Consider the following 12,964-nt stretch of genomic DNA (forward strand, 5'->3'; position numbering starts at 1 on the left):
CATTTGGGAGAAACCCTACAACAATAGCATACAAGAACTTTCTCTCAAACCGCAATATATAATTTCTCTTAATTACATCAAATGTTAGTTTAAACTAATTGAGTATGAAAAATATCTCAGCCGACACTTTACAAAGACAACACTATAGTTTATGAACTATATACACATACACACAAATTAAATTAAATTTTTAAAAAGCCTATTAACACTACAAATTTGGAACAGTGTTTCTGTGCCTTCCTCTTCTCCAGGAAAGCTTTGCTAGGCACCCTTCCCTTTCTTGGCCTCTCTCCACTGTTCCCTCTATTTACCCATACCTTCTTCTTCCTGATTTTTGAATGGTCCTCACAGTGGGGACCATTTCTGCAAAATGGTGCAGAGGTAGCTTCCTACAATTGTGCCAGGAAGCCACAGACATCCTCAAAGTTGTTCATGTGCTTTAAGTTAGGGCTGTAAGTATTGGGGATTGGCATTCAAGGGAGTCCCATGAAGTCTGACAAACAGTGCTTTGAGTTTATAGCAAAAGTCTGTATCTTGGTCATTTATGGTGATTGTATTACCATTTTTGCATTTCACTGGGCTTTTTTCAAGATTGGGCTAGCTAATGCTTTTTTGGTTGTCATAAAGGTTTTTTTCTCACTTTCATATTGAGGCCATCCTGGTTGTACAGAACACCCCATAAGGAAAAATTTAAATCCATAAAAGATGATAATCCAGTCCTATTTATTTTCTGCAGGCAATGTTTTTAGACTTGGGTACTACAACTAATCTCAAAAAATCTGTGTTGTTGGCTAAATTGAAATAAGATGTCTTACATGAATACTTCTAAGTACCACTCTCTTCAATGGGAGTAGTGGATACTCATTACCTCAAAAAGTTACATCTGGTAGTGGATTTTGCCATCCAACTTTAGGTGCTCAGATTGAGAATTTTGGCCCTAACGTTTGCTGCAACCTTACGTTTGGGTCCAATCCACCTGACAGTGTCCCTTTAAGCAGGAGCTTCCCCATAGCTGCATTCTCTGATTCTGAGATGTTTAGGATGCTTTTCATATACTACAGTTTCTGAAGGTCAGTGCGTATACATTTTAAGACACAGTGATAAGACAGTGTATGGAACTACTTGGCAGTATTTAGCTGGTACAGTTTCTTGTGGAAACAACAGAATTCCAGAACACACCACATTGAATGCTTATGGGTTATTACAAGCAAAAATCCCAAGAGACTGGGAATTAAAAAGCGGAGTTCAACAAAGGAACACTGATATCATTGGTTGATATGAACAAAGTTGTGCCAAGTCTTCCTTCTTCGCTTTTTCAAGTGGAGAAATAAACTGGGAAAGGAAGCAGAAGGGAAAAAAAAATACATAAACCAACAGTTATTACAGAGTTACTGTTGCGCTTTATCTCACAGAAGTTTGTGCTAACAGAGGATGGGAAACACCTTCAGCACTCCTTTGCTGAAAGAGCATGACATGTTTTGCACACAATATGCCTTCCTGGCTGGAATGGGGCTGCTCCTCCCATGTCAAAAGGGGTTCGGAGGAGAACTGGCGTGGAAAGCAGGGGAGACTGCGGCTCAAAAGATAGAAAGGGCAAGGACTGATGGTGATGTTAGCCGCCATCCCCAGTTCCAGCAACACTTGCAGTCCCACATGTTGTAACTCTTCCTTCAACAGGGAGCCAGCCTGCTTTTCCAGGGCCCCACTATTAGGCTGGTAGGAAGCCTGGCTTGGGCCATTTCACCACCCATGTTAGCTTGTTGCAGTGAGGAACTACCCAATTTATCTGCATCTACAGCCAGCCCTGCATGGACGGTATGATCTTGTTCCAATTCAAATCAGTGACTGGAGAAGCCATGCAGGCCTTGTCTGTGGCAGCACTTGGACGCTTGATGTCAACCAGATTTAAACATATACTTGAGAGCTACTGTAAATAAATACATTATTGAGTTCAATATACAGGGTCCTTCCCGAAGCTGCAACCTTTAGGCACTATTACAGAAGGATCAAATAGACTGAAAAAATAATTTAAGATCCAGACCTTAAATACATATAAATCTCACCAAACTTGCACTAGATCTCACTATGGTGAGCCACGACCTGGGTTTGATGATGTGACACTGAAGTTTGTGATTAAATACCCTAAACCCAACCTAAGCCATGTCAAACTTGCTATTTCTATTTCTCAACTTACCAGGACAGGCATCCAACATTTAAAACCAGGAAGGAAACAATGTTATTACTTATATATAATTTCAGGCTTAACTTCTAAGGAGAAATTATGAGCTATCTTGTCTGCTTTTTACTTTCTTGTTAAGATACACATAATGCTCAATGATGCATATATACACAGCAATCAATTCAATGGCTGCACATCTTCCCAGGTTGCTGCACTAGACTGCAGAACAAAGGCCTGTCTTTCCCTTGAAGCCAGTTGCCTTGAGTACCCAGTTAATATAGTTAATTAATATCTAGCCATTTCCCATTCTTGCTGTATCAGTGTTACGAAACCCTAGAATTATTCTGGGTCACTCTGGTGGCAGCATTTATAAGACTAATAAACTGCCACATGTATCTCAATCCATTTAGTCATGTTTACAGGTGATTCTGTAAGCCTTCTTTACAGAAGCAACAGAGGAAAATGGAAACATGCTGAATACAAGGCATGTAATTTGAGAGCTGGGAATTAATTCACATCCACAGTCTAGCCTCCTGGTGGATCTCTTCTGGGTTACTAGCTGGATTGTCTAACTCAAGAAATCTCCCTTTTAGGAGTTAATGCCATATTACCGTTATGTCACATAACGGCTGTTGTTAACACAGAGGTTACATAAATAAAATGTTCAGTTCCTGTCATTACAAGATCCCTGGCTCCCAACCAGCACGACTGCTATTATTCATTCATATTCTATCCTTCCTATAACAAATGTGTGGAATGAGATGATCTTTCAAGACAAGAAATCAGTAAGACTTTGGGCCATCTTTTAACAATATTTAGGTATTCAAGATGCAAAGGGATTTTCAGAAGCACCAACATCTCAAATTCCAGCTGTTTTGGTGGGAACTAGGCACCTACATGCTTTTAAAAAATCATGCTTTAAAAAGGCCCGTTTGCCTTTGGGCCTTCACCCTCTTTTTATAGGCACGAGATAATTCAAGCATTACTGTTCTCACTAGAAAACACCAGTTTCATTACTGGTTGTAATGAAAGGAAGATAACTGAGACTGCATAAAAATTTATATGACCATGAAAAGGGAGAGTCTTTAATCCTAGGGAAAGTTATGTAACATGCTAATGTAAAATACAATAAATGTCAACAAATTCTATCTATATAAGTGTCCAGAGAGCTTGCACAATTCTCACTATAAGAGCATGTCACTAGAAGAGGAATTTCACAAATTAATCACTTTAAATATTTTATATCCATTTTTTGCTTTGTTTTTTAATATATCAGCACTTCGTAAGTCACAGAGCTATTGAGATCATAAACAAAAGAGAAAATTAATTACTCACTTATAATTATAATGAGAATGACTGCGCATACTACACCAAGGATGATCATCATCTGTAAAAAGAAAGTTATGAGAAAAAAAAGAGAAAGTCAGGTTTTCACATGAAAGACATTAACCCCTTAGTTTTTTTGGTTTTACTTAGTGGCTCATTCCCTGCCTTTTTAATTCTTGCAAAGACTCATTGCAACGGATTTGTTAAAGCCCCAAATTTAGTGTCAGTTTTAGGAACAGCTGACCACCAGCAATGCACATAGCCTCTTGTCAAAGCTAGCAAGTTCTTGCCCATCAGCTAAGATGCAGTGACCAACCTTGTCCATTTCCAGCAGTAAAGTAAAGAAAAAGTAAACTTCCGAAGTAAAACAACTCCAGAGGTGATTTAAGTGGCTGGATTCACACATGGCCATGTACCACTTTATACTGGAGTAACATGATCACTTTTCACCACATTCCCATAGTCAGGGAAAAGACAGCTGGAGATGTCTAATGCCTATCAGCTATTTGTGCTGGCTTTGTGTACCTGTGCTGTTAAGAGAGATAGCCCATGCTAGCCAGCACGGTTTCCAGTGTGTTAGCCTGGAAATAGCTCATCGCAAAGTTGAAGTCTGTTCCCACAAGAACAGAGCTAGCTGTGCACAGACCATACCAGCACTGAGTTGTGTGGGGTAGAGGCCCGCATGTGAGACTTGCTGAATGCTAAACAGGCCACCAGAGATGCTGCAGTCCAATTCCCATCATTACCCCAGTGAGAACAGAAAGATTGAAAAACAACAAACGTGGACATGTCAAATCAAGGCCTTCATTCCTCCCAACATATGTCTGGAGGACAGAGCCAGCCACTGGCTTGCAGGAGATTTCTTTATTTTTCCCCCTCCTTCCAGAGTTTGGGAGCCAGAGGAAGAACAGGGGGATTCTGTTTGTCAGGGTAAAGCAGGAAAGGACAATGAGGAAAGGAGAATGAGGGTACGTTTGAAGGTCTAGTGTAGTGTAGGTCATTGTGATGACTGCAGTCAGCATGGGTGAACCTAACTCAAAATCTGTGCCTGTAGCTCCCAAAAGCCCTGCTTCCTGCACTGTCAGGCAAAGCAACTGGGCAACAGTGAGAAGAGGCCCAGAGGAACTGCTCAGTTGAATTTCTAATCTAGATCCACTTATTTCTGGAGTGTTTGTGCGTATAGTTTACCCAGAATATTTTGCCTTGCTTTACATTTCATAGCACTGTGGATTGAAGAGACAAAGCAGGCAACAGACTGGTAGGAGATACATGTAGGATTGTCCTTTGGGAACAGGTGGTTTTATTTGGGTGGACATGAACGATCAGCAGCAAAGATGGTATTGAAGAGAAACGGAAATGAAGCTGAACTTTTGGCATAGTGTTCATGTGTTGGTGGTGCATGAGTAGAAAGAAGCAAGGACATGGGGAATTATATGGATAAGAGGAGCTGAAGTTTCTATGTCCAGAAAACACAAATTCTGGAGGAGGTCTGAAAAAGCAAAGGAGAGTGAGGTTCCCTCTGCTCATGGGAAAGGATGAGACTTTGAAGATGGCAGAGGAGAGAGCTGGTTGATTAAAGTCCTGTTCTATCCTAATCTGCCCCTCTTTAAAAGAGACTGTTTCCTCACTTCTCACAGCGGTTTGTGGAACCAAGTATTTTTTTGGTAGTTTACCATCCTGAAGAAAGATCAAGAGGCTGATGATCTCCCACAAAGAAAAAGCTTTTTTTCTTCCACTACTAGAATTCACTACACCTGTTCAGGTTTTGTGGTTCACACAGGGAACTGACATGAATTAACACAGAATGCTCTCCCATCCCTATCTGCAGGCGCTGACTGAAGCATCAAAATTTGTATCTACATTTTATATACTGCAGAAATTATCTAAAGAATAGGTTCTGGTAAAGATCAAAGTTGCTTGACTTATTATCCTGGAGCCTAGAGGGCAAGGCATCTCTTTCTCCCCTTGACAAGAAGAGACCACTTAGAGATGCCATCCTGCAAGCAAAGTCCTATTAAATGCAAGCGAAAGTAATGTCTGCAATGAAGTGATTCTTAACAAGAATTTATATTCCTTACCTTGCAATTTTTCCACCAGTATTTTCTCTTCAGTTTGGCTGCACTGGTTTCAAACTGTGAGGCACCTGCTTGCAATGCATCTGCCCGGTTGTCAAGCTCTGATAGCTTCTGGTCTCTTTCTAGCACCTTGTCCACGTTCATTCTCATGATGTCTACCACCTGCAAAGGCACAGCCTCAAGTTAGATTCCACACACAGTAAAGCCAAAGGTCACACTCTAGAATATCACATCTCATACTGATACCAGCCATTTGCCATCATGGTCTGTGACGGCAATTACCTGGACAGTGCGTCAAAAAAAGTGCCTATGGAAACAGACACAGTGAGAACAAGATGAACATAGCTATACTGTGCTCAGATGCCCTTAAAGGTAAAAAATAAAGGGACGTTATGAAATACCGTAATTAGTTTCATTAAAGCTTTTGATTTCTCTTAGTCTACAACTAGCTACTTCTCTATAGATACGAAAAACTGATGGAGACAGTTTGGCTGATCTTTGCCCGGTCATCACTAAGACCAAGCCATTATTTTCTGTATACATTTAATATCATTTCCTTACCTGAACTAGAGAAATTGGCTAGATAAAGACGACTCTAAAGGGAACTGTATGCATTTCCTGACCAAGGAATTTACTCATTCTGCAGATCTTTCTCGGACAAGATGACTTCCCAGCCATAATTTGAAGTCCTGCTTGAAAGTGGAGGAGGAGAAAATTTTATCTGAGAAAATTCAGCCTGAAGTGTAGCAGGGAGCTCATGCCACCTCATTGCACAGCCTCAGCAAAAAAAGTGTGCACAGCCAGTAAACAATAGGTAAGGCCATTCATGCATATATTTTGTACATTGAGTTAGACGAAAATCCTCTTCTAGCAAGTCAATAACTCTAAAGAGAAATCCTGTACAAATTCATCACTAATGTAAACGTTACACTTGTCTACCAAATCTAAAACAAAATCAAATGTTTTGGTCAACTCAAATTTTGTTACTTGCTTTTCCAAACCGAAACCTTTCAAGCATTAACTTCATATCAAATTAAAAAAACTTTTTTTTTTTTTTCATTTTTCAGCTAGTATTTAGCTGAATTTTGTCTTGGTACAATGTTGCATAGTAAAAATTTTAAACTATTTGAAAATGCTGAAACAAAATACTGTAACATTTCCTACCCATTCTCTCCTTTTTTTTTGCCCAGAACTATTTATTGAATTTAACCTGACTGCAGTGAACACTTGTCCAAATGAGACTTCATTTTTGTCAAATAAATAAATGTTTGTCTAGACTAAAACCAAGACCTGCGCCTTAGAAAATAAGCTCTAGGATGCCTAGAGAAATCAGAGGGGAAAACCCAACATGGATATAGCTGAAATACTATATCAGCATTGATATAGCATTAAAAATGTCAGTCATTTTACTAAGACCAAAAATTTTCGCTTAAGCAAAGTCATGATTGTGTTGCTGAGTTTTGGGTTTGGGTCTGAAGTGCTGTTGCAGAACAGCACTTGGAGCAGAATAGCCACAGTGGAGTGCTGTGCTGTGGTGTTTGGTGCCACCTACAGATTACTTTCCCACAAGACAGGAAAGAAAAACAACCAGGAACGACCTAGTAGGAAGGTCAAAGCAATGCTTAGGAGATCAGATCCTTAGGTGCTATAAACCAGTTTCACCACAGTGACTTCACAGTACTGAAAGCCCAGTGGCATTTTTCTCCCTTGGCTATTTTTATTCTGTTTAATTTCCCTATCAAACAAGTATTTGCTGACCATGTGCTGTCCACTCAAAACCCATACCAACCTCAGCCTCCCTCTCAAGCAGGAGGCGAAAAAAACGTGGACCCTGATTATCACATGCATAATCCTCAAATCCAAGAGCTACTCACTGTCCCCTCATACTGGGTAAGAGTTCCTGCCAAAATTATGCCATCGTGCTTCATAAGAAGACAAACGTGCATGGGCTTGAGTGAAAAGTCTCAGAATACAGAGTATCTTAAACACAAAGCGGCGGTTCACTAGCCTCACTGGAGCCATCTCTATTGATCTGCTTGAAGAGCCCTATGTATCTGACCTGCATCACTCATTTTAGACAATAACTAGCCATTATTTTTCATCTTCTACAGACAATTACTTTTGCTGTAGCTCACATAAACAATTACAGCAACCATCATGATGTAGCATGTTCAGGACAAGAAGTTTATTTCATTATTCTGACCCAAGACAAAAACTGAAATGTAATATTCCTTTCCTACTGCAAGAGACACTCCACTAACGTCAATGAACTTAGTGTGATGTGAAAATCAGTGATAATGAGAGAACTGGGCCTAGAAATTTCTGCAAACATTTCTGCAGCCAGAGGCTGTTCCTGTGATCAGCTCCGAGCATCAGCAGTGAGGAGGCCAGAAAGACCCTGTTTCAGATCTTCAGCAAAGAAAAAGTTCTCAAAAAGACAAACCTCAATTTGACAGGTGTGTTTAATTCATCTTAAGAAATGCATTTCAGTTGGATGTTGTGAGGTCTTCTCTACTATTTTTAAAGCATACCTGGAGCTTTTGAAAATAGAGGCCTTTATGCATGTAAATAGCTATTTTCTAATGTGTATTTTATTGAATTGGCATTAAAGAATCACACAAGCCCTGGCCACTTCCCCATGGACAGTAAGTAATTAGTTACTTAAGTCTTTGTAGGGGTTTAGCAAAACTCCATACTTAATACGCAGCACACAAATCTGCACAGCAGGTGTGCAAGGATGCTACAGCTGCTACTGTACTGCTGGTACGCTCAGGGACTACACCCACGAGCGGTGGTATGCTCACTTATTCCCATTATCACAGCAGTTAAATGGACACTGACTTTACAGCCGAGGTGGCGGGGCAGTTTGTACGCTACAAGAATTTAAGGATCCATGCTGGAATGGGCACGTGGTCCTCCAAGACCAACAAAAGGAGTGAGGACTTGATGAAGATGCTGTTACGACATCATGTGTGGGTGCCTTTCTTTGGGAATAAATTGTGATGATTAATCAATAGAGCTCTGGCTAATGAACACAGCCCTCAGCTGTACAATTCTCATGGCTTGAATCTATCTATGAGAAGCCAATGGTCTGTCCCTGTGAAACAGCCTGTGAGATTAGCATCTAACCTTTAGGAACGCAGGAACACATTAGAAGAGCTGGTTCCACTATGACATTTCCTCCTAACCTAACTGATTGGGATGAATTCCTGAACTGGCACCAATGCCCACGTTTATTCTGCAGAAGTGCTGCTGGTTCAAGGATGTTCGTACTCAGGCTCCTGAGTTGTACTATCTGCCTCATAAATGCCATCCTTTGGTAAACCTCATTTCCTAGATCCACTGCCTTCAGACAAGCAGGAGTTGCTGGATCACTTCAAAGGAAAGTATCTTAAAGGAAAAAAAAAATCACATCAGCACACTTGCGGTGAGCAACAAATTACCTAGAGCCACTTACCTCATCCACCCGGGCTTGTGTCTGCTGTAGCCGTTTGTTGCTTGACACATTGGTAGCAGGAGGTGGCCCTGCAGCCCCAGCACCGGTGGGACCTTGGGTAGGAGCTGGAGCAGACCTAGATCAAAACCAGAGAACGTAAAAAGTGCCTGAAACCATCTTCACTTGTTCACTACCCCTTTTCTGGAACAAGTCAAAAGTATGTATCTCTTAAAAGGTTTTCCATTGTCTCACAGCCCACATTTTCCATTCCTGGATCACATCCCTGGTGTCCCATTCCCTCCCATACTGCAATTAGTTTTCACATTATTTCTTGGTAGGACCATATCAAACTCTTCCCCTCCCTTGCTGCCTTTTTAAACAGCAAGCAATTCAGATTATCTACCCTAACTTAGGCCAATGGCCAAACTGATCACAGGCCTGACTAGCAGGGCAGAGCTTATGTCCCTCCCCCTAAGGAAACAGACTCTGCTACGGGTATTTTGTCTTGATGCTATAGGAGCCAGGGCTGTGACCCTGCTTTCCTCCTCAATGTGCTGAATGATGCACTCTCCTGCTCCTCAGTGTTTGGCTGGAAGCTAACCAAGTAAAGATAAACAAAAGGAGAGGAGAAAGAAATGGAGGAGGAAGTGGGGGTGAGAATTGCACACAGCATGGGGTTAGTCATCTCAGGTATTCAGCAATGCTTAACCACCCCACCAGTGGTCACCAAATGCCCCACCAGAGCAGCTGGCTGGGCTTGAACATCTGCCATGGACCCTGGATGAATATTTGCAGCAATACTGCGAACAGAGCCCTGATCTCCTGTGCATCAGCTCTTTTTTTAAGCATCAACACTGGCTTTCCCCAGCTTGCTTTAAAACAAAAGACAAAACAACAGTCCCTTAATATCCAACAACAGATCAGTCTGTCTCAGTACATGAGCTTGTGCAGGCAAGTCACCCTGCCAGCCTGAATAGGGTCCTTCAACCTTAGCCAGTCGTTCTTCACACCCACACTTTAACCTGTGAAACCTTACCTCTCCTCTCAAGGGACCCCTGTCACTTTGTCCTGCAGAGAAATAAAACCCTTCCTGAAGCTGCAGAGGAAATCCCTAAGCATGTGAACTGAAAAATATCACAGTCCCACTCATGCATTACCAATGCCTTCCCACAGTGACAGACTGAGAGAACAGAGTGTTTCTCTGTGAATCATTCCCTTTTACATCCTGGGGTCTGATTAATGCTGCTGGAATTATGGCCCCATTAATACACTGTCAAAGCGCCTAGGGGCACTAAAGTTAGTTCCCCAAAGGTACCTTAAGCTGCAAAATTCAGTTTGACAGTATTGCCTGTGGGCTGAGATCCCTACAGGTAATGCTGACCCTCACAAACTCCCAGTGATGGAGCAGCTGTTTGCAGACCCGGAGCACTGCTGTATTTTACAGTTCTTTTTTTTTAACTTCTTTTTTTTGACGTGGGTGAGAACGTCATTATCAAGCTTTAGTTGAAAGAAAAGAACTTGAGCCATACACAAATTGCTCATCCTTTGAGGACCTCACAGCCACTATTAAAAACATAAAAGACCAGATGCTGCTGCCACCTGCAACGGAATTACTCCATTGAAGAGCCATGGGCAGGGTCCCAACAGGATTTATTCTGAGTTTATGCTGTTGTCACAAAGGATCAAAATCTGACTATAATGTGTATCAGACTCAAACACCACAAAACAAGATCTCCCTGGAGCATTAACAACTTCAAAGGGAGTTCCCGGTACAACAACAGTGCTAAAATTGAAATTGTGAAATTTCTTTGCAGTCAAGGAAGTACATAGGCTTTTTCCTAATCAACACAAGCAGAATTTTTTCTATGGAAACATTGTGTCACACTGTTCACTACTACAAACGTTAACAGACTTCTCCTCTTGAGCTATGTACTGCTAACACCACAGAAGGGAAGCGCGTGAGAAGTGTTTTCCTTGGCCACAGGTTTTCTCTAGTAAGCATAGCTTGTAAGTGCAGTGGTGTTCTTGGTCAAAGCTGTATGATAACTCAAAAGTTCAGTGCTCTGCCATATACGTTTTTTGCCCAGTAATTTTCATCTTTTTTGCACCTCAGAAGCTGTCCTTAAAATGATTTGGTGTGGATACTTCCCAGTTTGTTCTCTTCCAGCATCCTTGCTGCCATCTAATTTGGTTTCAACTGTATTTCCTGGGATTTCTCTGCTCCCTGTGTAAGGGAGGAATGGATGGGAAGAATGGGTGTTTTTACAGCTGCCCTGACCATCCAGCAGGAGTTGCTGTAACTACCAAAGAGAGATGGCAATCTTTACGCTAAGGTACAGCAAGCTTGTAATTAACATATCCATCTTAATTAAATACATAAAAATCTAATACAGGAGTAACCAGAGCCGGGTGCTGCCGGCAGTGCTACTCTTTCCAAACCTTTTGTCTCTGGAGTTGTGCTCTCCTTACACAGTAAGAGCAGCTGCCTTGCTCACGACCTCGTGGGTCAGAGCAACGAGCTACTGCAAACAGAGGAGTGCTCACCATAAGAGATGCAGCACCCGCTGCAGAGGGGACAGCACAGGTTCCCAGACAGGCTTTAGGAAGTCAGTCCTTAAACATGTGGCTTTAATACCACTTGCAGATCTTGCAGGTTAACAAGGCATGAGCCCTCTCTCGACATTAGGCAGCATGTAATATCCAAAATAGACAAAACAGCCTCCCAATGCACTTCAGAACAGGACAGAGGGTTCTCCGTGCTTCTGGTTCAGCCCTACCAGTGTTTGAGCTCTGTAGAAACCATCCTGGCTGGGCAGCAGCAGAAAGCAGTACCTCTGTGAGGTAATGTGGTTCCAGTCCCATCAGGCATCTGTTAAGAATTTGTCTTTGAACCTAAGTTTTCTAGTAAAGAAGGGAATTGAAGGCCTACATCACTGGAAAGCACCGATATTCTTCGGGATGTCTTAGTGCAAAAATGCTAGAATGAAAGTCCAGCCTACATTTACATAATTCTTCTATTATTGCCTCTGTACTGTGTCATATCAGCTTATAATTTCTCAGAAGCATTATTCAAAGAAATTTATGCAAAACATTAGCATTACGTTAGAGAGGCTTTCTTTTGAAATACATGAAGCATCGCAACTTTAAAGTTCAATTTATCATGGCCTGGCATGATTTTTGGGAGCTACAAAAGAATGCAAAAATTCATATAAAAGCTCCATCGCTGGGCCCTTAGCCATCAGACTTGTGTACTTTTTTTTTTTTTTTTTTTTAGGAAAAGGAAAAAAGTTACCATTGAGAGGTTAGGGCTGAGAATCTTCACACCCAAAATCGGGTCAAATTAATTTTGAAGGGGGGACAAAGCTCTATTATTTTTGGTGAAAAAGGGTATAAATCCCTAGCAAATATTCTTAAATGGCAACCCCTCTGCAATGTCAGAGCACTGGGGTACGCTCTGGGAAAGTGATGAGTACACTTACCTGAGGACAACAGTAACACATGCGTAGAGCCTTGGCAGTTAGGTTGCTCTTTATATAACACGAGTTACATCCTTGCCCCCCACCATGCCAGATTTTGCTTCAGTTAGCACATGAGCAATCTGACTGATTGAAAGTAGGTGCTGGATCTGTGTATGTATGCAGCCACCTATGAAGAAACATTTGGGGACTGTGCTAGTGATTCAGTAAAATGGTCTCAGCTGACTCAGACATCCTCAGTTCTTCTGGTTACTTACTGGGCCTGAAACTGGTAGGTCAAAATCATGAGTAAGAGATTTCTCATCTCACCTGGATATTTTGGAAGCAATTTGCTACTTAGCTGTAACACTTAAAGGGAGCTGCAACTCTAATTAAGAGAGAATTGGAGATAGCCAGTGTTACTGTTTTCCATTTCAGCACTGGCTAAAAGAACATTAAGGATGACTGTGTATTTAACATTTTGGAAAGCTGT

The 12,964-nt window shown here is 41.5% G+C and overlaps 1 protein-coding gene across 1 annotated transcript in view; it reads right to left on the reverse strand.

The window, feature by feature from the left end:
- Positions 1 to 1,253: 1,253 nt before the first annotated feature.
- Positions 1,254 to 12,964, reverse strand: part of LOC142085626 (vesicle-associated membrane protein 2-like) — a 47,952-nt gene continuing 36,241 nt past the window's right edge. The window contains exons 2-5 of the mRNA XM_075157688.1: positions 9,038 to 9,152; positions 5,584 to 5,742; positions 3,515 to 3,566; positions 1,254 to 1,332 (exon numbers count right to left, since the gene is read on the reverse strand). Coding sequence (XP_075013789.1) covers positions 1,316 to 1,332; positions 3,515 to 3,566; positions 5,584 to 5,742; positions 9,038 to 9,152 — 343 coding nt within the window. The 3' untranslated portion in view covers positions 1,254 to 1,315. The remainder of the gene's footprint in view (positions 1,333 to 3,514; positions 3,567 to 5,583; positions 5,743 to 9,037; positions 9,153 to 12,964) is intronic.

The sequence above is a fragment of the Calonectris borealis genome, chromosome 9 (genome assembly GCF_964195595.1).
Source record: "Calonectris borealis chromosome 9, bCalBor7.hap1.2, whole genome shotgun sequence".
Lineage (NCBI taxonomy): Eukaryota > Metazoa > Chordata > Aves > Procellariiformes > Procellariidae > Calonectris > Calonectris borealis.